The sequence below is a fragment of the Scyliorhinus torazame genome, chromosome 16 (assembly GCF_047496885.1).
Source record: "Scyliorhinus torazame isolate Kashiwa2021f chromosome 16, sScyTor2.1, whole genome shotgun sequence".
Classification (NCBI taxonomy): Eukaryota; Metazoa; Chordata; class Chondrichthyes; order Carcharhiniformes; family Scyliorhinidae; genus Scyliorhinus; species Scyliorhinus torazame.
In genome coordinates this window covers 153,561,487-153,583,645 of record NC_092722.1, presented here as the reverse complement: position 1 = coordinate 153,583,645, position 22,159 = coordinate 153,561,487, and the positions used below count along the sequence as shown (strand labels likewise).

The 22,159-nt window shown below is 44.9% G+C and overlaps 1 protein-coding gene across 7 annotated transcripts in view; it reads right to left on the bottom strand.

Annotated features, from left to right (window-relative positions):
• The window catches only part of fam53b (family with sequence similarity 53 member B), a 159,642-nt gene that overhangs the window by 63,040 nt on the left and 74,443 nt on the right, over positions 1 to 22,159 (bottom strand). For all 7 annotated transcript variants that reach the window (XM_072479256.1, XM_072479260.1, XM_072479261.1 and 4 more), the window contains one exon: positions 17,006 to 17,781. In XM_072479256.1, coding sequence (XP_072335357.1) covers positions 17,006 to 17,781 — 776 coding nt within the window. The remainder of the gene's footprint in view (positions 1 to 17,005; positions 17,782 to 22,159) is intronic.

The window sequence follows — 22,159 nt, the reverse complement described above, 5'->3', positions numbered from 1 at the left end:
AAGGAATTCTGTCGTCCTCAATGTGGCTCCAGATCCACAGCAATGTGGTTGACTCTAACCTGCCCCTTCAAGAGCAATAAAGGACGTGCAATAAATGCTGGTCCAACATTACACCCCCACACATGCCCTCACACCCCTTCATCCTCATATACATGCCCTAGGGGCTTTTCACAGTAACTTCATTGAAGCCTACTTGTGACAATAAGCGATTATTATTATTTCACGCTCCCCACCCACCATGACAACCTATGTCCCTCAACACGCCCTTTGCCCCATGCCAACCTAGTGCCATCTCATGCCAAGCCATGCTTACCTCACCCACTTCCCTTTGCCCTTACACCCTCCCCCATTATCCACCAGCAGACTCAAGATCCAAGATGAGATTAAATAAAGTAAAGTTTTTTTTTAATACTCTCATTCATAAAAACCCACTCACCACATTTACTCTTATTCAGCTACAAAATACCTTTTAAAAACAAAAAAATCATTCAAGTGCAAATATTTTTATTCATAGCTCCCAAAAATCTTTATAACCAATCAAACTCTGAACTTGCAAGCACCCTGCTGTGATAATGGCAGGTTGTGAAATCAGTCAAGCAGCTCATATCCTATAATGACAACCCACAGAATAAAATAGAAAGCAGTGATTTTTTTTTTTTTAAACTACAACATGTTTTGTTTAAATAATCCAAAGGGCAGGTATTTGAAATGCCTTTACAGCTTGGCTATTCCAGTAGGTTTGTCAGTTCCAATTAGATTTAAATGCCTTGACAGTTCCAATCAGTTTATCCACTTTTTAACGTACATTCATGCCTAATTTTAACAATCCCAAAGAGAATCTAGGGCGGAATTCTCCCCCCCCCCCCACGCCGGGTGGGAGAATCGCCTGGGGGCCGCACGAGTCCCGCCATGCCGCCCCGACGCCCGCACGCGATTCTCCCACCCCCACCAAACCGGCGCAGCGCGAATCACGGCTGGCCGCTGGGAGAATCGCCGCTTGCCATTGGTAATGGGCAAGTGGCGATTCTCCGGCCTGGATGGGCCGAGCGGCCTGCCCAACACGACAGGTTCCCGCCGGCGCCATCCACACCTGGTCGCTGCTGGCGGGAACAGCATGGGAACGCTGGGGGGGCGGCCTGTGAGGGGTCAAGGGGGGGTTCCTGCATCGGGAGGGGGGGGGGGGCTCAAAAGGGGTCTGGGCCCGCAATCGCTGCCCACCGATCAGCCGGCCGGCCTCTCTGAAGGAGGACCTTATTTCCTCCGTTGCCCCGCAAGATCCATCCGACATCTTCTTCCGGGGCGGCCGCGGGGAGGACAGCAACCGCGCATGCGCAGGTGACGTCATTTACGTGGCACCGGTCGCGTCATTTACGCGGTGCCACTTTTACGCGGCGCCAAGGCCCGGCGCGCGTAAAGGACGCGGCGCCGCTACTAGCCCCCCGGGGGCGGGAGAATAGGGGGCTGGGAACAGCCTCCAACGGCGGAGTGAAACACTCCGGTTTTCACTCCGGCGTCGGGACTTAGTCTCCCGATGGGAGAATTGCGCCCCTAGCCTCTCCAAAAGTGTACCCCACCTCTCCATAGAATTGTGGCAGCTTTAAAACTTCCCCTGAAAATTGTAAAGCCCCAAGTCATGCTTTGGCCATCCCATTAGCAGAAATTGGATCTGTTTGAAGTAAGCTACACTTCTACATGCAGCTTCCTCTGTGAACTACAGATGTGCAAACTATAACACCACCCCTCTTCCCCAAACTAAATTGATCGATGCCATGATCGGGGCCGGGACTTGCAGAATTGGGTCTCTGACACCATTTTGGCTATGCTGAAGGTGATCTCTGTATTTACGGAAATTCAGGCACTAGGTCCTGCAGCAATGCATGACACAACTTAAAAGGGACAATATTTCCTCGGCAAAGAGGAAACTGAATGTGAGTAGTCTTGTGAAGATTGTTTCATGTTGTTTTCTTTCAGATACTGTAGCATTACGATTTGGTTTGGGGGGGGACGGGTTGCGAGGTGCTCTTTTGATGAGAAGTTGGAACCTAGTTGGTGAGTCTCTGCATTTGGCTCAGAGCAGCTTGAACTGATTCAAAAGGAAAAATTCCCAAGTTGGCAGACTTACTGACTCCCACAAATCTAAATATTGCAAAGTGCCTTTTGGCTATTTGGATTCATTTTGAAGATGACTTCAGAGAATATATGCTTAGTGATAGAATGACAGCAACAGGTTTTATCTATTTACTTTAGCAATAAAATAGCTAATGTAACAAATCAAACATGTGGCCATCGTGTGAATAACAAAATTCTCAAGAAAAGTACAATGTTTAAACAGTCTGATTCATTCAGCCTACATAGCATACATTTGTCAGAAACCACTGGGGTTGTACGAGGTCAAGTCATTATTCTGTTTATACTTTGCCAAATGGCATCTCCAGTGTTCCTAAAAAACGAAGAAAACAATCTAAGCAAAACACAGCTCATCATATGCATGTCCATAATGATGCAATTATTTTACAAAGATCCGGGGCAGAATTCTCCCAAAAGATCCACTAGTGTCATTTCGGAAAACAGGGGCTGGATTCTCCGCAGCCCCGCGCAGAAATCGCGTTCGGTGCGGGGGCAGAGAATCCACTTTCACGCCAAAATCGGGCCCAGCTCTGTTCCGGCGATTCTCCGGGGCACGAGAATTGGCGTGATCACGGAGTATGGCACGGCTGGGGACCCATTGACAGATGCCAGCCCAGCGATCCTCCGCTCCCGACCCGCGGAGTTCCCAACGCCGTAGAACTAACCTGGTATTGCCGGTCTGGATGCTGGCGTGGCGGCTGCGCACTCAGTCCGTGGGGCGGGGAGGATCGGCCACCGGGGGGGGCAGGGGGAGAACCCTATAGGCGGCCAGGGGTTAGATCCGTGCGGTTAGATGCTCGGGCACACGGCCGCTTGGTGGGGGGGGGGGGGGGATCTAATGTTTCTGTCTGCCTCCGCGGTCCGAGTCCATCATGGAGCTCGGCACGGCCACTGGAGGCCACAGCCGTGCGCATGCGCTGATTCCAAACCGGAAGTGCGAGGTCCCGTATCCGCAGCTAAAGCTGTGAGATTTACTCCGGTCCCTGCTAGCCCCCTGAAGGGCATTGAATTAGCTCAACTGTTTTACAGGAATCTCTGGAGTAAAACTCCAGCGTTTATATGCCGGCGTGTGGACATTTTGGGAGACTCCAGTGCCAGGTGCAAATCCCGTTGGCTGGTCCGACGCAATTCTCATCACAATCCACTCGCACTTAATCATTTTTTTGGAACCAGGGGTGAAACCTGCCGAAGTGAGGTGCGGACCAGAGGATGCCAACAAGCCCGGCTTCACAGTCCCCCCGCCATCCCCCACCATCATGCTCGCCGCCATCAACCACCTCTCTTCCTGCCCGCCTCCCCATGGATTGCTGGCTCTCCCAAAGGGTCCCCCCCCCCACCTCATGCTCCCCTACAAATGCCGGTACCAATGCCCCCACTCCAGGAGAGCGACACCCCGCTATGTGCTTGCCAAATGCCCCGCCTCTTCATGCTCTGCCACTACCCTTTCACAGTACACTCTGGAGGTAGGAACTGCCCTGCAATGCTCCCGGCCACATGGAGGCTTCAATGGCCGTCCCGGCATGGTCATCCCTTCTGGTCTCCGATGTTGGAGACCAGAAGTGATTCCTGCCGGCCTCACAGTGCACCGCTGGGTAGGGGGTGAAAATCGGCAGCGGGAAGATCCCGGCTTTAAATGGATGGAGCATAGTGTCCCAAAAAAGGTTAGATAGAGTTACGGGGACAGGGTGGAGGTGTGGGCTTAGGTCGGGTGCTCTTTACAAGGGCCGGTGCAGATGCGATGGGCTGAATGGCCTCCTTCTGTACTGTAAATTCTAAGATTCCTATGATTGTACAGCAAGCAAAAGTGATTTTCAAATTGTATGTCACAGCAACCACAATGTGATGTGATACTAAGAGCAGAATTTTCCAAAATGGGTCAGGTTCTGACTGAAAACTGGCATGATCTTCTGTCACCTGGTCAAAATAAAACAGGGGGGGGGGGGGGGCGTATTTTGTACTGACACTCTGGTGGCATGGGCCCCAGAGTCAGTAGGCTCGGTTCTACGGAGATCAGGAAGCCCATTTTAAAGGGTGTCCCAATCTCAAAAAGGAAGTAAAGGCCCCTCCCCCACCCCCTAAGCTGGCATCCACACATAGTGGGAATCTTCCTCCCTCCCAATGGGGTTCCCTGGATGTCCCATCTCCTGGCAGTGCTAATGCTAATTCAGCAGTGGCATCTAGTCAGTACCACTGCCAGGTTGGCAGTGCCAGATTGGTGGTGCCTGGTTGGTGCTGCCATGCCATGCCTTTGACCACCCAGGAGCCACACTGGCCTCCGGGCCCCCGGTATGGTCATCTCGAATGCTGGAGAGCAGTAGTGATTCTTGCCGGTGTGACATCACGCCATTGGGAGGGGGGGAGGGGGGGAAGTCATGTGACACCCCAGAAGATATGCCGTTATATCTTTTAGGCATATTTAAATGCATGCAAATTGATGATAATCAGATTCACGTCCTCACTGGGCATGAAACTGATTATGCCCAGGCAGGCAAAAGGCAGGGAAGATCTCATTCTGGGATCTCTCCGGCGCAAATCCCTTTATGGCCCTCCCGTGAGAGTTAGTGACCACAATGGGATCTGCAATGCGGCGAACGGGTCAAGAAAATCATCCCCAAGTGTCGTTTTTTTAAATGGGTTAGGGAAAGGTTTTAAGTGTCCATGAAATTCTGCACCAAATCATGGTCATGCATGCCAGAATTGTCAGTTATGGACCAGGACAAAGCTACGGGAGTCCATTGGATTAGGCATATCTGATTAAAAAAGGAACCCTGTTAAAATCCCAAGGGGCGATCATTCCTTGATTCTGTTTTATTCACTTATTGGATGGGGGCATTGCTGGCTAGGCCAGCATATTATCCCCCATCCCTAACTTCCCTGGAGCAGTTGGTGGTGAGCTGCCTTCTTGAACCGCTGCAGTCATGTGGTGTGGGTACATCCACAGTGCTGTTAGGGGGGGGAATTCCAGGATTTTGCCCCAGTGCCAGAGAATGGAATGGCGATATATTTCTAAGCCAGATTGGTGAGTGACTTGGAGAACTTCCTGATGGGGCCATTCCCATGTGTCTGGTGTCTTTGTCCTTCTAGATGTTAACGGTCATGGGTTTGGAAGGTGTTCCCTAAGGAATCGTGGTGAGCTCTTGTAGATCATTATAAGAACATCTTGCTGCAGCTATGCGTTTGAAGTTATGAATTACAGTGACCTTCAGGAAACCTTAAGAATTAAAATTTTGATGGTTACAAGCACACATCCATCTGGCAACCAGAATTTGGATGAGAGATGTTCCACGCAGAAGAATTTTGGCAAAAATAAGAAGTTTGCATTTAAACCCTGCTCACTTCAACTATGAACTCAATCATAAAATGCCAAAAACCTTTGCACCCAGAGTTCTGTAGGGTTGGAAATCAAGTCTTCCAATGCCGTCCTAATTACAGATTTCCTCATCCTGACCCTCAGAACAGAATACTTTTCAAATGTGTATGGGCAAAATCTTTTAAACTTCAGGTTTTTTTAAATCTTTGGAATCATTATCAGAGAATGAAGTGGTGTAACATTCCACAAATGTAAAATTAGCCAAAAGGGCTGTCCAGCTGGAAATATGACTTGGTTATGCTGTTAAAGGCTTAATTACACTTCATTCAAGAAGGCTTCACATTTTCATGCATAAAAAGAGGAAGTTGACGGAATTCAGTGATTTCTAATTGATTTCCGTCTGCGAGGACTACAGCAGAGTGCCGCGTAGTGGAACCGGGAATCAGTGACAACAATTTCTGGATTTCTGTGTTTAATTGCGCATGTATGAATGTCAGAACCTGCTATCATTTTCACAGAGTATTTAGAGTGAATGCTGATAGCTTCACCAGCATTACAACAGCAAACCCAGGCAAATGGATTTGTATTCTTCCCAGACAGCCAGTTCGGGACCAAATAGATTCTTCTCCTCAAGTCTCGGACATGGGACAAAGGAGATAGAGGGGAGATTCGATAGAGCTGGACAAGCTTAGCTATCATGGACACAGAAAAGTTGTTCCCATTAGCTGATGGTACATGTACTAAGGGATACAGATTTAACGTTTTGGACAAAATGTAGTGGGGATGAGAGGGAAACCTCTTTTTTCTCTATACAGCGAGTGGTAACGGGATTGGAACTCGCTGTCTCTGAAGGTGATGGTGGCGGAGACGATCAATGATTTCTGAAAGAAATTGGATAGGATACCGGGATAGGATGGCAGAATGGGACTGACTGGATAGATCTGCAGAGAGCCAGCATGTTCTCGATGGGCTGAACATCCTCCTTTCGCACTATATTGACACCATAGCTGTATATAACCATAACTATGGAAGAATTGTAAATGGCAAACCAAAGACTAGCATCTTTAGTAAGCTTTGTGTGACATTGAAGAGATTAACATTGGCTTCAGAGACATTAAATGATACCTCTGATGTCCAGAATCCTATTCTAGTTCCACTGCCGGAAAGATGTGAAGATGTGACTATATTAATGCTGTTCCGGCAGAGTGCAAATCAGCAGAGTAAATTGATTCACCACCTTAAATGAGATACACAAATTAATTCCCATCCTGTATTCTGTGCAGTTACGTTTGTGTGGCATATTAGCTTTCCAGGACAGGTCAGAGGATGGGCCACCATGTTTCCCATTCTAAAAGTTCCTGATAGCATCTGGGTTGTTGCCGGCGCTATTGATCAAAAGAAAGGCCGTTCTCCACAGGGAGAGTAAAATGAAACAGCAGCTTCTCTCATACATCTCATTACTGTTAATTGTACAGCAGCAATAGCAAAGACTAATAGCAGGCTGTCTGCCCACTCCTCTGAACAGTGAAAGATGTGTGACGAGAGAGGGAGAAAAAGAAAATAGACACGTTTAGATTGAGAGCGGTTGGTCTGTAAACGTGAAAATATTTACAAAGCTCCCCCCCCAACTGTATCAATTTAGAAAATACTTTGAGAGTTAACCTCAGCATGTGCTACCTGGATAACCTGACCAATTGAGAGCTGACTCAGGATCAAAGATATTCTCTTCAGATTCTTGTCCGCAGGCCCAAACATCCACATGCTGAGTCATTTCAGGGCTCAGTAATGTACCCACATTGGGATGCCATATGAATGCAACGTATCCTGTGTCAGAGAAAAACAAATTCATGTACTGGACTTTACAGGCCGCCATGGTCTCCAATCACTGTGATAGAAAGTCGGTGGCAAGCCCAGGGCAATTTAATGCTGGGATAGCGTTAGCTGCTTTAAGGCAAAGCTTTTGCCCCTATCTCGGGTTGACGTCCTGCTTAATAGAGCTGACAGCCACACCAGGCCGCAGTGGTAGCCAATGCTGGAACTACAGGCAATCCCAATGAAGAGGAGCCCAGACTTAATGTACGTCTAGGGTGGCACTGGGGCCAAGCTGGCAGATCTAAGTGAGGAAGGTGGGTGGCCATGTTTGAGGTGCCAGGTGGGGAGGGAAATATGACTTTGGCGGGGTGGGTAGGGTGGAGGGAAAAGGGTGCCTCCAATGGGGGCAGTGGGTCCACAAAGGATCCTCTTTGGCTGACAGCGGTTTGTGCAGCAAAAGATGCTGGGCTACCCACCTGGTGTGGGCTTACTTCTGCTGTGGGCAAAATAGTGGCAGGGGACTGGAGGAGCCTCTTAAGCAGCATTAATTGAACACGTCATAGAGCCTCAGTAGCTCCAAGGGTGGAACACCATCCCCTGTACAATTTCAGACAGAACAGAGGGGGCGGGTAGGCAGTGGCAGGCTACTCGCTGGACTTTGAGTCCCCTGCCTTCAGAGCCACTGGCAAGGGAGCGTAAAGTCCAGGTCCATGCAAAACTCATGAAGTCCACTTTATCCTACAGAAACACAGCGGGAGCATACACTTCACAACTGTAAAGGATTCATGGAGACACACAAACAAGAAAAATGTTGGGGAAAAATGTGCCTCAACAACTCACATTCGAGTGAAATATGTCCCTCTCGCATGCTGCACACAATCCAAATAAATAAAAACAGAAAGTAAGTATGCATTATAACAAGGAATCCAAAATAGGCACTGTAAAACAGTCTAAGTAACTGCCACAACACAGAAAGGATACAGTGAGAGACAGTCATACAGTATATAGTTTAGTAGCTCTCATTTTTATTGTCATAGGTCTGGATCATTATTCAGTGCTAACTTGACCAACAACCTCAGCCCAGCTTGTAGTTTATGGAGCTGCTGCTTTGCACAATAAAACACAAAGTAGAAGGAGAGATGAGGATAGATGATGTCTCCAGCAGGGTTTTAAACATAACTTTACTAGCAATCGTGCTGCCGATCTATATTACTGTACATGATGTTTGTGGAATGAGATTCACTCCTACCTGCGAGCGGCAATATTTAATGTTTCAATAGGTGAAGCTTTTAAGCGTTTGTTGCTGACAACTTCAAACATCTGTCACAAATGTTAAATGTTAAAAAATGTATTTTATTAAATTCCTTTCTGTGCTGCACTAAATTTGGTATCTCAAAATTCTAATTCCATGGTGTGAGGCATGTAGCAGTGCTTCAGTTAAGCTAAAATTCCAACAGGTTCCAGTTTGCATTAGGTTACTGGATTGAAATCATTGTATGTTAATCATGTGTAGAACATTTAGTGTTGTCACTGTGCATTTGATGGCCTTTGCAAATAGCATTGTCACCTATATCATTAATCCTTTTACACAACCATTGGAGTTGAAGAGACAAACATATTGCTCAGTCAACGCCTTCCAGTGTCTATGTTTCAATGATCACCGTAACAAGTTGATAAGTATTCAGTAACTGCAGAAAGGTCAGCTCACAATTGATTACATGACAATGCTGCCCATTTCTGTTTGCTGTGATAAGACAGCAATTTGTTTCCTAAGGGGTTGCACAAGAATCTCCAAGTGCCTTACACCATAGATATTGATTAAAACCTATTTAGTGTGTGCCTAAAAATCCCACTGTGTAAGTAACCCTGACTCAATAAAACGCGTCTGTTGTAAGCACGAGTCATACACAAAGAACAAGCTAATTCACTGCAAGATCTGCTCGCAAACATAATTACTTTATATATAGATACGTAAACAGCACAAGTATATGTAAAACACACCGCTATTGCGGAACTTTCAATCATATTATTCCGTTAATACCATCTTAATTAAATTAAATTTATTGGCTATGAAGTGAGAAATATTTCTGCCCAACAAGACTTTTGACACTTCGGGAAATCTCTTTCCTACTTCTAGGTGTATTTCTTAATTGAAATATATTTGTGATGGAATGATGACATGTAAACTGCGGGGAAAATGTTCTGGGCAGTTTCTCCAATGGCTCGGTAAATAAACGTATCACTTTCAATGCAGTTAAAGTACGACAATCAGCCTTAGTGACCTTGAGTTAGGGGGAAAAGCAGAACATGTGTACAGCATCCTTTGACTCCTCCAATCTTCCCCAAATCACGCCCCCCCCCCCCCCCCCCCCACTTAACCACCAACCCCCCCACTCCCCACCACCACCTATTGCCAAGTAACCTCCTCACCGCCTGGGCTAACTGTAATTAAATGGGTAGTGCACGAATGGGCAGCTATAGGCTCATATTGTAGCAAAAAACAATAAGGAAAAAGGGAAAAAATTGGAAAGTGCAAAGTGTGTTAGCAAACAAAGAGGTTAATATTAAAATCATCAAACAGTAGTAAGTGGTGAATTTTGCTATGTTTTCTGAACAGCAGTTAATTGTCTAATAACCGAGCAGCCCTTCCCTTATACGAAAAGGACCGAGAGGCCAGGTGTAATGCCTGGTATGTCTCTCTTGTGGGGACCATGAATTGGATTCAATTTGAATTGGATTTTGGAGCAGGGAAGGAGCTGGATTAGGGGTTTGCCCCTGTCCACACTCTGATCTCTGGCTTTGTAACTCTGATAAAGTAATTTTTTTAAAAAGCCCCTTCGAGCTTCAGTAGCAGCAATGAGTTAGTAAATAGAAGATGTTCCGACAGTGCAGGTGTAGGTCATTCGGCCCATCGACTCTGCACTGACCCTCTGAAAAAGCACCCTACCCCAGGCCCACCAACCCAGTTACCCCATCTAACATCTTTGGACACTAAGGGGACATTTTAGCATGGCCAATCCACTTAACCTGCACATCGTTGAGGAAATCAGGTCACCCAGATGAAGTTCATGTAAACACAGGGAGGAAGTGCAAAATCCACACAGTCAGCCAAAGCCGGAATTGAACCCGGGTCCCTGGAGATGTGAGGCAGCAGTGCTAACCACTGTGCCATCGTGCCGCCCAAATATCACCAAATACAATGACATCTTTCTTGACATGAAAAGGATTTTCCCCAATTTCAAGAATATTTTATGAACTTGAATATTCAGATAAGCCTCAAAGACATAGGGGTAAATTTTCCAGTCCAGCTCATTGCAGGAATTGTCGCAGGCAGGACGGAACATTTGACGGATCATTTAAAGGTGTGTTGACCGGGAATTTCCGGTCTCGGGGAGGGTGTGACTGGAATATCCCTACCCATAAGGTGCAGACAAACTGGCTGAATCTCAGGAATGCCCTAGGTCCTCCGAAGCTTCATTTATTTAGTCGGGTATGAAGTTTATCTGACAACAGTTAACAACAAGATGTTTAGGGATATTACAAAATGTAGACGATTATTCAAAAATAACAGAAGTGAAAAACCTGCAAACGCAATACCTCAAATCATAATTTTAAAAATGCTCCTTAAATACAAAATATGTGGGGAATTTGTTAAAGGTGCAAAATGTCATAAAAACATAAGAAATAGGTGCAGGAATAAACCATATGGCCGATGGGCCCGCTCCACCTTCAATACAATCATGGCTGATCTTGAGCTCAATTCTCTTTTCTCACCTGCTCCCCATACCCCTTGATTCCCTGAGATACCAAAACTCCGTCTACCCCAGCCTAAAATATATTCAGCGATGGAGCTCCACAACCCTAACATCCCATGAATCAATATACTAACCTTCATTGGACCGCATCCAGTACAGGTATATCCTTCCTTAAACACGGAGACCAAAACTGCACACTGTATTCCAGATGTGGTCTCACTAAAGCCCCATGTCCAATTGTTAACATCCTTATTTCTGTGCTCCAATCCCCTCGCACTAAAAGGTTAACATGCCTTCCTGATTGCTTGCTGTACCTTCATGCCAACTTCCTGTGTTGCTTGTATGAGGTCACGAAGGCCCTCTCTGAATATATGCAGATTTTCCAGCATGGTTCCTGGGGTGAGTGATTTTAGCTACAAGGTTAGAGGGGATGGCATTGTTCTCGGTTTTCCTTGGAGCAAGGGAGGTTGAGGTGAGAACTGATAGAGGGTCCAGTGCTCACCTTGCAGCTTTTGAAATACCCCATTTATCCCTCTTTGCTTCCTGCCCATTAACCAATCATCTATCCATATATCCCAATTCCATGAGACCTCATTGTGCATAATAACTTAATCAGATGACTTTTAGAAATCAAAATAAACTACATCTATTGGCTCTGCTTTATCTACCCCTCAAAAAATTATAATTAATTCACCACAATGTCACTTTTGTAAAAGCTTGTTAACTTTGTCTGATCACACTCTGATTTTCCTTCCTCATGTCCCTCCTGGATCTCTTGCCCAATACCTTAAATCTGTGTCCCCTAGTGCTTATACCATCAGCTAAAGGGAACTGCTTTCCTTTGTCCATCTTATCCACCCATAATCTTGATAAAAGATTATCCACAGCTGTCAAAATCTAGTTGCTTAATAATAGATTCTGGCACATTCCTGATGGCTGCTGTCAGGCTAACTCGCTTGTAGTTCCCAGATTTCTCTCTCCTTTCTTTCTTGAATAGCAGTATTACATATACTAACTTTCTATTCACTGGGATTGTTCCAGAATTTAGGAAGTTCTGCAAAATCTCTGCAGCTCTCTCTTTTAGACAGGGGATAGGCCAATAGTTTCTGGGGAGTTGGCAGATTTTAAGTTTTCCAATACTTTTTCTCTGCTGATATTAATAATCTTAATTTTCTCACTTGTGAGCCACTATTTTTGGTTTCTTGGTCTTCTACCACGAAAATAGACAAACAACATTTGTTCAATCACTCTTCCATCTTCTCATTTCCCATGATAATTTCTCCTGCCTCTTCCTTCCCAAGGACTAATGCTTACTTTAGCTACTCTCTTCCTTCTCATATACTTTAAAAAATGTGTTTTTATTCAAATAAGGATATCATAACAACATACATACAAACAATCAATCAATAACAAAATACAATCCTAATTTTTGATTTTTTTTCTCTTATTTCCATTAAACCAGTTCCTTTTCCCCTCCCCTTATCCCATCTTCCCTACCCCCTCCCTTTACCCGCTGGCAACAAATAGATCTGTAAATAGAGACAAGAACAGCTTCCATCTCATCCAGAATTCCCCATCTGAGCAAACTTTAAGGAATGCCACAGGATTCCCTAACCGTGTCAATATTTCTGGTGGATCTTCTGACTTCCATTCCAATAAAATTCACCTCTGGGCAATCAATGAGGCAAAGGTCACCACATCGGCTCTTTTCCCTTCGATTAGTCCTGGTATTTCTAACACTCCAAAAACTACCTCAAGAGGCCCCGAATCACCATGGCAAGATTGGCCACACCATTTAAAAGGGGATTAAGACAGGTGAAGACTTATTCTTAGAAGGTAGATTTAAAGAATTGACGGAGAAACACATAATGCAGAAGGAGGAAAAGTTTAAATATATTCAATTATGAAATTTGGTGAATAAGGAGTCCGCTTTCCCTCGACTACCAGATAACAACCTCCTTGATAAATTGCTCTTGCAGCCAGATGAGTTGGGAGATGGGAAAATTACTAACATTGATAGATGGCTGATGGACTCAAAGAAAACACCGATTGAAGAAATAAAACAAAAGTGGGAGGAAGAGTTGGATATGGAACTGGAACGGGGACGGTGAGGTGAAATTATGCGCAGGGTCAATACCTCATCTTCATGTGCTAGGATGCGCTTAATACAATTCAGGATAGTACATAGGGTCCATATGGCACAGGAAATCATCACAGAGGTCGAAGATAAATGTGAGAGGTGTAAAGGAGGACCAGCTAACCATGTCCACATGTTATGGTCATATCCACAATTAGTGGGGTTTTGGATCTCAGTATTTTAAACATTATCCTTTTTGTATTCTTGTAAGAGCTCTTACAATCTATTTTAATATTCCTCGTGAGTTTAGACTCATTCTATTTTCATCCCTTATCTACTTTTTAGTAGCCCTTTACTGGTTTCTAAAACACTTCCAATCCTCAAATGTATGACTATTCTTTGCTACATTTTAAGCTTCTTCTTTAAATGAAATATTATCCTTAACTTATTCCGTAAGCCATGGATGAATCTTTCTTGGTGAGCTTTGTTTTGTTGCTGAATATAACTTTATTGAAAATTTTGAATTGTTTGTTTAAAATGTTTCCTACTGAGTATATATATCGCTTTGTCTATTTGCCCAATCAACCTTGGCCAGTGCTCTCCGCAAACCTAGGTAACTAACTTTAAGTTTAAGATTCTTATTTGTGATTGGAGAATGTCACTTTCTAATTTAATATGGAATTTATTATGATCACTATTTCCCAGCAGATAGGTTACTATGCAAAAATACCAATTAACAGTGACTCATTGCGCAATACTAGATGTAAAATAATATTATCCCTAATTAGTTCTACAATGTATTGTTCCAAGAACCTGTCATAAAAGAATTCCACAAACACATCTTTAAGACTACCTTTTCCAATTCAATTGGTCCAGTACATATGAAGAATAAAGTTATAATTGTTACATTACCTTTATTACAAACTTCAATACTTTCTTGTTTAATGCTCTGTCCAACAGTATAGCTACTATTAAGGAGCCTATAAAGAGCTCCCACCAGTGTTTTCTGACTCTTGCTAGTCATAATCTCCACCCAGACTGACTCTACTTCCTGATCTTCTGAGCAAAGATCCTCTCTCATTACTAATCTTATGTCATACTTTCTTTTCAGGGTTACCTGGCCTGCTTTTCCATTCTGTGACTTTTTGAAATGTTGTACGTCTTGGAATTTTTATTATTCCTTCACAGATGTGGGTGCTGCTGGCTAGGCCAGCATCTATTGCCCATACTTAATTGCTCTCAAGAAGGTGGTGGAGAACTGCATCCTTGAACCCCTGCAATGCCTGTGGTGTAGGTACACCCACCATGCCATTAGGAAGGCAATTCCAGGATTTTGACCCAGCAACAGTAAAGCAACAGCGATATATTGCCAAATGAGGATGGTGTGTGGCTTGGGAGATAATTTAGTAGTCCTTCTAGGTGGTAGAGGTCACAGTTTTGGAAAGAGCTTTGGTGAGTTGTGGCAGTACATCCTGTTGATGGTGCACACTGCTGCCACTGTGCATTGTTGGTGGAGTGAGTGAATGTTTAAGGTTGCTTGTGGGGTGCCGATCAAGTAGGCTGCTTTGTCCAGGATGTTGCCAAGCTTCTTGGGTGTTGTTGAAGCTGCGTACTTCCATTACACTACTGACTTGTACTTTATAGGTGGTGGACAGGCTTTGGGGAGTCAGGAGGTGAGATACTTACCTTAGAGTTCCCAGCTACTGACCTACTCTTGTAGCCACTATATTTATATAGCTGATTCAGTTCAATTTCTGGTCAATGGTAACCTCCAAGATATTGATAATGGGGGGAATTCAGCGATGGTAATGCCATCGAATCTCATGGAGAGATGGTAAAAAAACATTCTTGTTTGAGAGGATCATTGCCTGGCACTGGAGTGGTATGAATTTTACTTACCTCTTCTCAGCCCAAGCCTGAACGTTATCCAGGCCATGCTGCATATGGACAAGGACTGCTTCAGTGTCTAAGGAATCATGAATGATGCTGAATATTGTGCATCAATGAATCATCCCCACTCTTGTGATGGAGGGAAGGTCACTGATGAAAGAGCTGAAGGCGGAAGGTAGCTCGCTAGTGACTGGTGGCAGGATCTTCTAGTCCCGCCACTGTTAACAGGGATTCCTGTTAAACGCACTTTCACCACCATGAAAGCCACAGCAAGGCTGCACTGATGGCAGGACTGAAGATCCTGCCAGTGAATGGCCATAAAATCCCACCCTTTTTCACCAATCACCTGCATCTTCCTTCTCCTCTCTTAGTTTAAAGCCCTATTCACATTATGCCCAGAAAAAACTCCAAATGGAAAAAAACCAACTGGAAATGTGAGGAATCCCTTCTGGGAATCACTTTACACAACCCCCTCCATCACTGACCGCATTTCTTTCATGATATCTCAATAGAATATATTAAAATATGGCAGATGTTTTGAAAGAAAAGTGAATATGGTTTTGTGAAGCATTACTCATTGTCGCTGGGATCAGGTATAGACTTTCTGGGTCATTGATGATTTGATCGTTGGCTCAATCCCTCCACTTCCTGCTTAATCATTACCAGATCAAAACGTGCATGAGATCTTTGGCATTGTGTTTTTATGCTCGACTTTTAATGGTCTCAGGTTGGCTTCAGAAACTTAGGCCAATCCAGGAACAATCAACCCAGCTTAATTTCACATGAAGTCACAAAGCTGAGTCAAATGAAACAATTCTGACTGCACACAAGGCAGCAGACCTCATTTAAGAGGCACAAGTGGTTGAGTGAGGTAAAAATGTGTTTTATGCTGAAGACAGTTCCTTCGCAGCATGGAAACTAAGCTCAAAAATGGGGCAAGGGAAATGTTGCAGCTTCTTTAACATGTTGTCCGATCTATTCATGTCCTCCGCAAGTGTTCTTACAAAAATACTGATCCCCATACTTTCACTCTTCAGTCAGCTTTTTTTTTCCTATTAAAATGTAATTGTGTATAAGATTGAATTTCAAAGAGAGCATCATTCTTTGTAATCTTGTAAAAAATGTCAAATGATCTCCCACCACAATATATCTGTTTTACATAGTCAGATTTGACACAAGTCACAGCAAATGGGCTGGATTTTGCAGTCAGATCCGAACCTTGTACAAAGATCTAGCAATATCGGAAGTGTGGATTTCCCCTTTCCTGACAGCAGTTTGAATTTTGTTCCGAGTCAAAGCATCCAACAATAGCAATGTTATCAAGCAAAATAAGTAGCGAATCACATTGAAGCATTTTCACTGACAGCAAATTGTAAACAAAAATCATCAAAGTCCTTCACTTTTAATTTAATATGTACAGATTGCAAAATAAATGATTGGGACATGCACATAGTTGGAAGTTTATGATGTCAATAAACTTTCTCAAACCAATTTTGAAATTAAGTGGAATTTATTTATTTTTCTTAAATCACAAGGGAGAAATGTATCATTCCACAAATAAAAATTAGTAATTTAGGGCCAGTAAGATTGTTTCACAGTAGTTATGAACTTAGTAGACCACTAAGAACCTAGTTGCAGCTCACTCAACAGGGGGTAAAATGTTTGAAGAGTTTTTACAGCAAGACTCAAGTGATTTCTAATTGATTGTAGTCTGGGCTCCCTTCAACAGTATACCTGATAGAGAAGCATAGAATCACTGACAGTAATTTCCATGTTGAACTGAACATGTGCAAGCACCAGAGGTTGCTGTCAGTTTCATAAGAGTAGTGATAGAAGATGCTAACAGTTTTGCCATCAATACTGCAGCATAATACACACCAATATGTTTATATCCTCATGTGGGGATAGGGAAATAGTATATATCAATGTGATTTATGATCCATTATTACTAATTTGTGTGTGATTTTAGTGGGAAAGGGAGTTGAAAATGAAAGTCAGCCTAAGCCTAGAGTTTGCCGCAGTGACACCTCATACCTGAGTCATCTTGGCAAGGTCAAGCGATGGTCTTTGTTCTTCTTCTGGTCTGCGACGTTTCATCCCAACTTTCTGATCATTGTGGACGCACGGCTGTGACCGGCATCGGAGGAGTTGGCTTTTCGGCTGTGCAGGCTCTGCGTTTGCAGCAGACTTACCCGTGTTGGACGGCATGCTGAGCTCCAGCACAGATATCTGCTCGTGAGATACAGAAAGAGGTCGCAGGAGGTTGACCCCGGACGCATCTGAACTGGAAGCAGGACACAGGTCATCTTGAAACCTTCCAAAAGTGGGTGAAGTCCACAAGCCTTGCTTCCGGGGGCATACGGACCTGTTACTGGTGGCCAAGGGTTCATACGAGAAAGAAAAGACATTGGATCTTGAAGGCAGACTAAAACTTGAGCTCCTCTGCATTGTAGATACCCCATTTGAACAATGTTGCACACTGCTCCCACTGTGACAGCGTCGTTTATCCACTGGAGTCCACACCTTTGACCCGCTAGGTTTCCACAGTGACCGACAGCTTGATAGTTCATCTGAAAACGATCTACACTGCCGTTTGCTGGGAGGTGCAGATGGATGGCCATTTCGATCAGTGAGGCTGAGGTCTTTGATTAAGCTGGTTACAGCAGATGTTGGATTGGAATCACTTGGCCAAACTGTATTCTCTTGACACTCCTCTGAACTGGTCAAACAAGTCCAAGGTGGATCCAGATTATTGGTGGTTTGCTCAAGGTCAATTTGACACTTCCTGATGTCTCTCCATCCATCCCCCTCTTTTTAGTTCAAATAAAAAATACAAAAAAAAGGATTTTATTAGTCTGAACACTGATGCCACAGCATGGAATAGTTCTTAAGGAAACATTTTAACATAAATTATCTTCACTTAAAATCGGTCTTTCAAGCATTAATATTTACTCCAGTCCATCAAAAGAGTTTTTTTTTTTAAATTAAATGGGAAACTAGAAACACGAGACGACTGTTCAGCTCTGGAGTCTGTCCCGCCATTCAGAAAGATCTTGGCTGATCTGAAATCTAGCTCCACATACCCATCTTTGCCTCAAATTCCACAATACTTAACAATAATCTGATCAGTTTTAAATGTAATAATTGATCGAGCATAAAAGATGACTCCTGAAAGAGAATTCCAAACTTCCACCTTCCTTTCCGTGGAGTACCGTTTCTTAATTTCACTCATGGAAGGGCTGGCTCAAACATTTAGACTATGCCAGTAAACCATAGCAGTAGATCTTCATTCCTGATCTTGATGCCAGGATGAATTCTGGGTCTGGAACCTGGAGATGTGGATTTTCAAGGAGGTAGCCAATTAGGTGGCTGCCCCCTGGAGACTCGACCAACTAAGGATGGCGGCTAGGCACTCAAGGCTGGGGGATCAACAGGAGGCTCTCCAGCACTGAAAGACCAGCAGCCCCATCGTAAGAGTAGGAAGCTGCCGATGTATGTAGGAGAAAGATAGTGGGCTGGATTCTTCGTTTCAGCAGCTAAGTGCCGGCTCGAACGGAGAATTTGCAGGCTTTTTACGACCATAAAAACGGCACCGATCCCTCACCAATTCTGGGACCGGTGAGGGGCTAGCAGCGACGCCAGGTAAAACTCCCGGCTCCTTGCCGAAAACAGCTGGAGAATGGCCGGGTCTCTAGCCGCGCATGCGCACGGCGACGACCTGCAGCAGTCGCGCCGTACAACACGCCGCTGGACGTGTGCGGACCCGACCCGCCATTCACGATCCCACAGGCCACCTCCTGGCCATCCTCCTACCGTGTCCCCAGCCCTAGCTGGACACAGTCCGCAGCCGCCACATCGGGTTCCCGACCGCTGAGACCACACGTGGTCCAGTCGGTCGGGAACACGGCCCACTGGGGGTGCAACATCGTGGGAAGGCCTGCCTATGACGCCATTGCGGAGGGGGCGGAGTATGGCTGACTGGCGTCAAACCGGCGCTGGACCCGATTTGGGCGTCGGAGTCGATTCTCTGCCCGATCGCCGATTACGATATCGCCATCGGGCAATGGAGAATCCCGCTCAGTGTCTCATGGTTAAGACACCCCCTTAGGACCTACTGTAAATTAAATGAGACCAAAGCTGCCAGGCCATCATCATGGAGGGTCAACCACAGGATGTCCAAAGTTTTAAAAAATAAATTTAGAGTACCCAATTCATTTTTTTCAAATTGACGGGCAATTTTAGCATGGCCAATCCAGCTAACCTGCACATCTTTGGGTTGTGGGGGCGAAACCCACGCAACATGGGGAGAATATTCAAACTCCACATGGACAGTGACCCAGAGCTGGGATCGAACCTGGGGCCTCGGCGCCATGAGGCAACAATGCTAATCACTGCGCCACCGTGCTGCCCATAGATGTCCAAAGTTGTGGTCCAAGGCTATGGCAGATGCTGGATGGATTGCTGGCTGCCCAATCTGCCTCTATCCCATGGCAATGTTTTGACTTCAGCAGGAGATTGCATCCCAATTGGAAAATTCCAAGTGACATTGGCAGAATTGCCTTAATACACCCTTTAGGTGACCTAATAGAACCCGACTCCATCCTCCATTCCCCCCATTTCACTCCTCCCCCACCCCAATCCAACCTGTTCCAAAATTGCCTGGAGGTGAGAACATGCCAACAAGTTGGCATGCCAGCCGGTGATGGGAAAATTAAAAATTGCCAGCCACCCCCACCTCTGGTCCTACACATTCATAGCCAAACTGAAAATTTGGGCCTTGGATTCCCAACAAGCTAAAATGTTTATTTCTGTTTACCCGATGTTTTTGCCTTAACAGCATGAAAAAAATCCACTAAATCATCCCTTAACCTTCTAAATTCCACAGATTGCAACCCTAGTTAGCATAATCTTTCCTTGTAATTTAGTCCTTGGACGTGCGGCTATCATTCTGGTATATCCATGCTGCACTCCCTACAAGGCCAATTTATTCTTCTAATAATGTTGCCAGGGCTGGAAAAGTGGTACCTGTAAGGAGAGATTATTGGGGTTATCTTCCTTGGAACAAAGAAGGCGGAGGGGTGACTTAATTGAGGTGTACAAAGTAATGAGGGGAAGAGATACAATAGAATTGTTTCCCTTAGTGGAGAATGCGAGAGACAGCGGACATAGATTCAAGATAGTAACGGAAGGTGTACAGGGGACATGAGGGCGAACCTTTTTTATGCAGAGGATAGTGGGAGTCTGGAATTCACTGCCTGCGTTGGCGGTGGAGGCAGACCTTAAACTCTAAAAAGTACCTGGATCTGCACCTTAAGCGCTGTGAGCTACAGGGCAATGGACCAGGTGCATGAAGGTGGAATTAGGAATTGCACCTGGGTGTCCTTGGGCTGGCATGGACTAGATGGGCCGACTGACCTCCTTCTGTGCTGTAACTTTTCTATGGTTTCTATGTGCTGCCCAAAGCTATTGGGCAAAGTATTTACTCCAGGTGTGTTTTAACCAGAGCTTGTAAAGCTGCAACATATGACTTCCACGCACTGTATTTTAGTTCTGGATTTAAAGGCCAGCATTCCACTAACCTTCTTGATTATTTGTTTACAGCATTTTAAAGCCCTATGTACCTGGACCCTCGGATCTCTTTGGACCGCCGCCATTTCTATCTTTTTGCCCTTCGGGAAAAAGGTTCTGTCCTTTTGAGGTCCAAAGCAGATGGCCTGACATTTGTCTGCATTGAAATCCATTTGTCTCAGTTTTCACCATTCACTTAATCTATCAATATGTCTGTAATATTAGGATCTTATATTTTCACTCACACTGCTTTACAATTCAACCTTCCTGTATCATCGACAATTTGGATTTGTGGCTTTCTATCCCATAATCTAAGTTGTTAACGGATATGGGGCCATAGGAGGCCCCTAAAAGGATTACTAGTCACATGCTGCCGATTTGCATAATTGTCCATTCGCTCATTATCTCCTGATACTCAGTCAATTTCCTAACAAGGCCAATAATTTGACTCCAATGCCATGAGCTGCAACTCAAGTTGACAGTTTCTTATGAGGGACTTTATCAAACTCCTAATGAAAGACCATATGAAAAACATTCATAGACATTCCTCTGTCCACTACTTCAGTGGCCACTTTGACAAAAAATCAATCAGATTCATCTGGCATGACCTACCCTTTACAAATCTATTTGAATGATTAAATGTTGGGCTGGCACTTTCCAAACTACATTCCTCCATTAAATCGAGGATCAAGTATGGGACACGCCCACATTATTTGTTCACTATGGAGATCATCAGCAACATGTGATAAATGAGAGCAGTTGTGTTGAGGTAATACTACTGCAACATTTTCCAAGTCAGAAAGTAAATAAGCTGTGCCTAGCCACATTAAAGCCAGCTACCAGGATTATTCCTTGGCTGAAAATAATTGCTAAACCTTTATGGCACGATCTTCCCGAAAGTGAACAAATTTACCGAGTGAGCACGTGCACACGCAGTGCCGGGAAACACGCGGCTATTCAACATGACTTGCTTTGACTAAGGGGCCTAAACAGGAATGTGCAGCCGAGGCCACACATAGCCCCATTTTTTCACAATGGGGAGCTCCGCCTGCCAGAACAACCCATTGTAGCGAGAGATCAGAATGCAATGTGGGAGGGTCCCCTGGCAGTGCCTATCTGGCACTGTCAGAGTTCCCAGGTGGCACCAGTGTCAGGGCACCACCCTGCTCAAAGGGCATGCAACTGGGGGCCTCAATCCCCTTGGAGACCTCGAGTGCCATTCCGTCTGGTTCCCATTTGTGGGGACCAGTACCAAACAGCGCTCGTCCGAGGTCCCCGAAGCAAAGGGATTGAATCCCAAAGCCTCGGGTACCTCGGGATTCTGCACATTAGAGTAAGGCTTATTGCCTCGCTCTAATATGCAGATTCGCTAAAAAGTGATCCCGCCCATTGTAGGGAGGATTCCCCTTTGTTTGAATCTCACGCGTTACGAGCCGGGCAGATCCTGGGAGTAGGGTCTCCCGGCTTTCACCGGCCAAGCTGTGGCGCAGTGAGCTGCTTTTCTGGCGCAATGTGGTTGGAAGAACTCGCCCATAATCTTCCCTCCCTAGCAACAGAATCTCAGTGTTAGCTGAGTCCAATCACATGGACTACGTCAACAAATGTATTGTTCTTATAAAT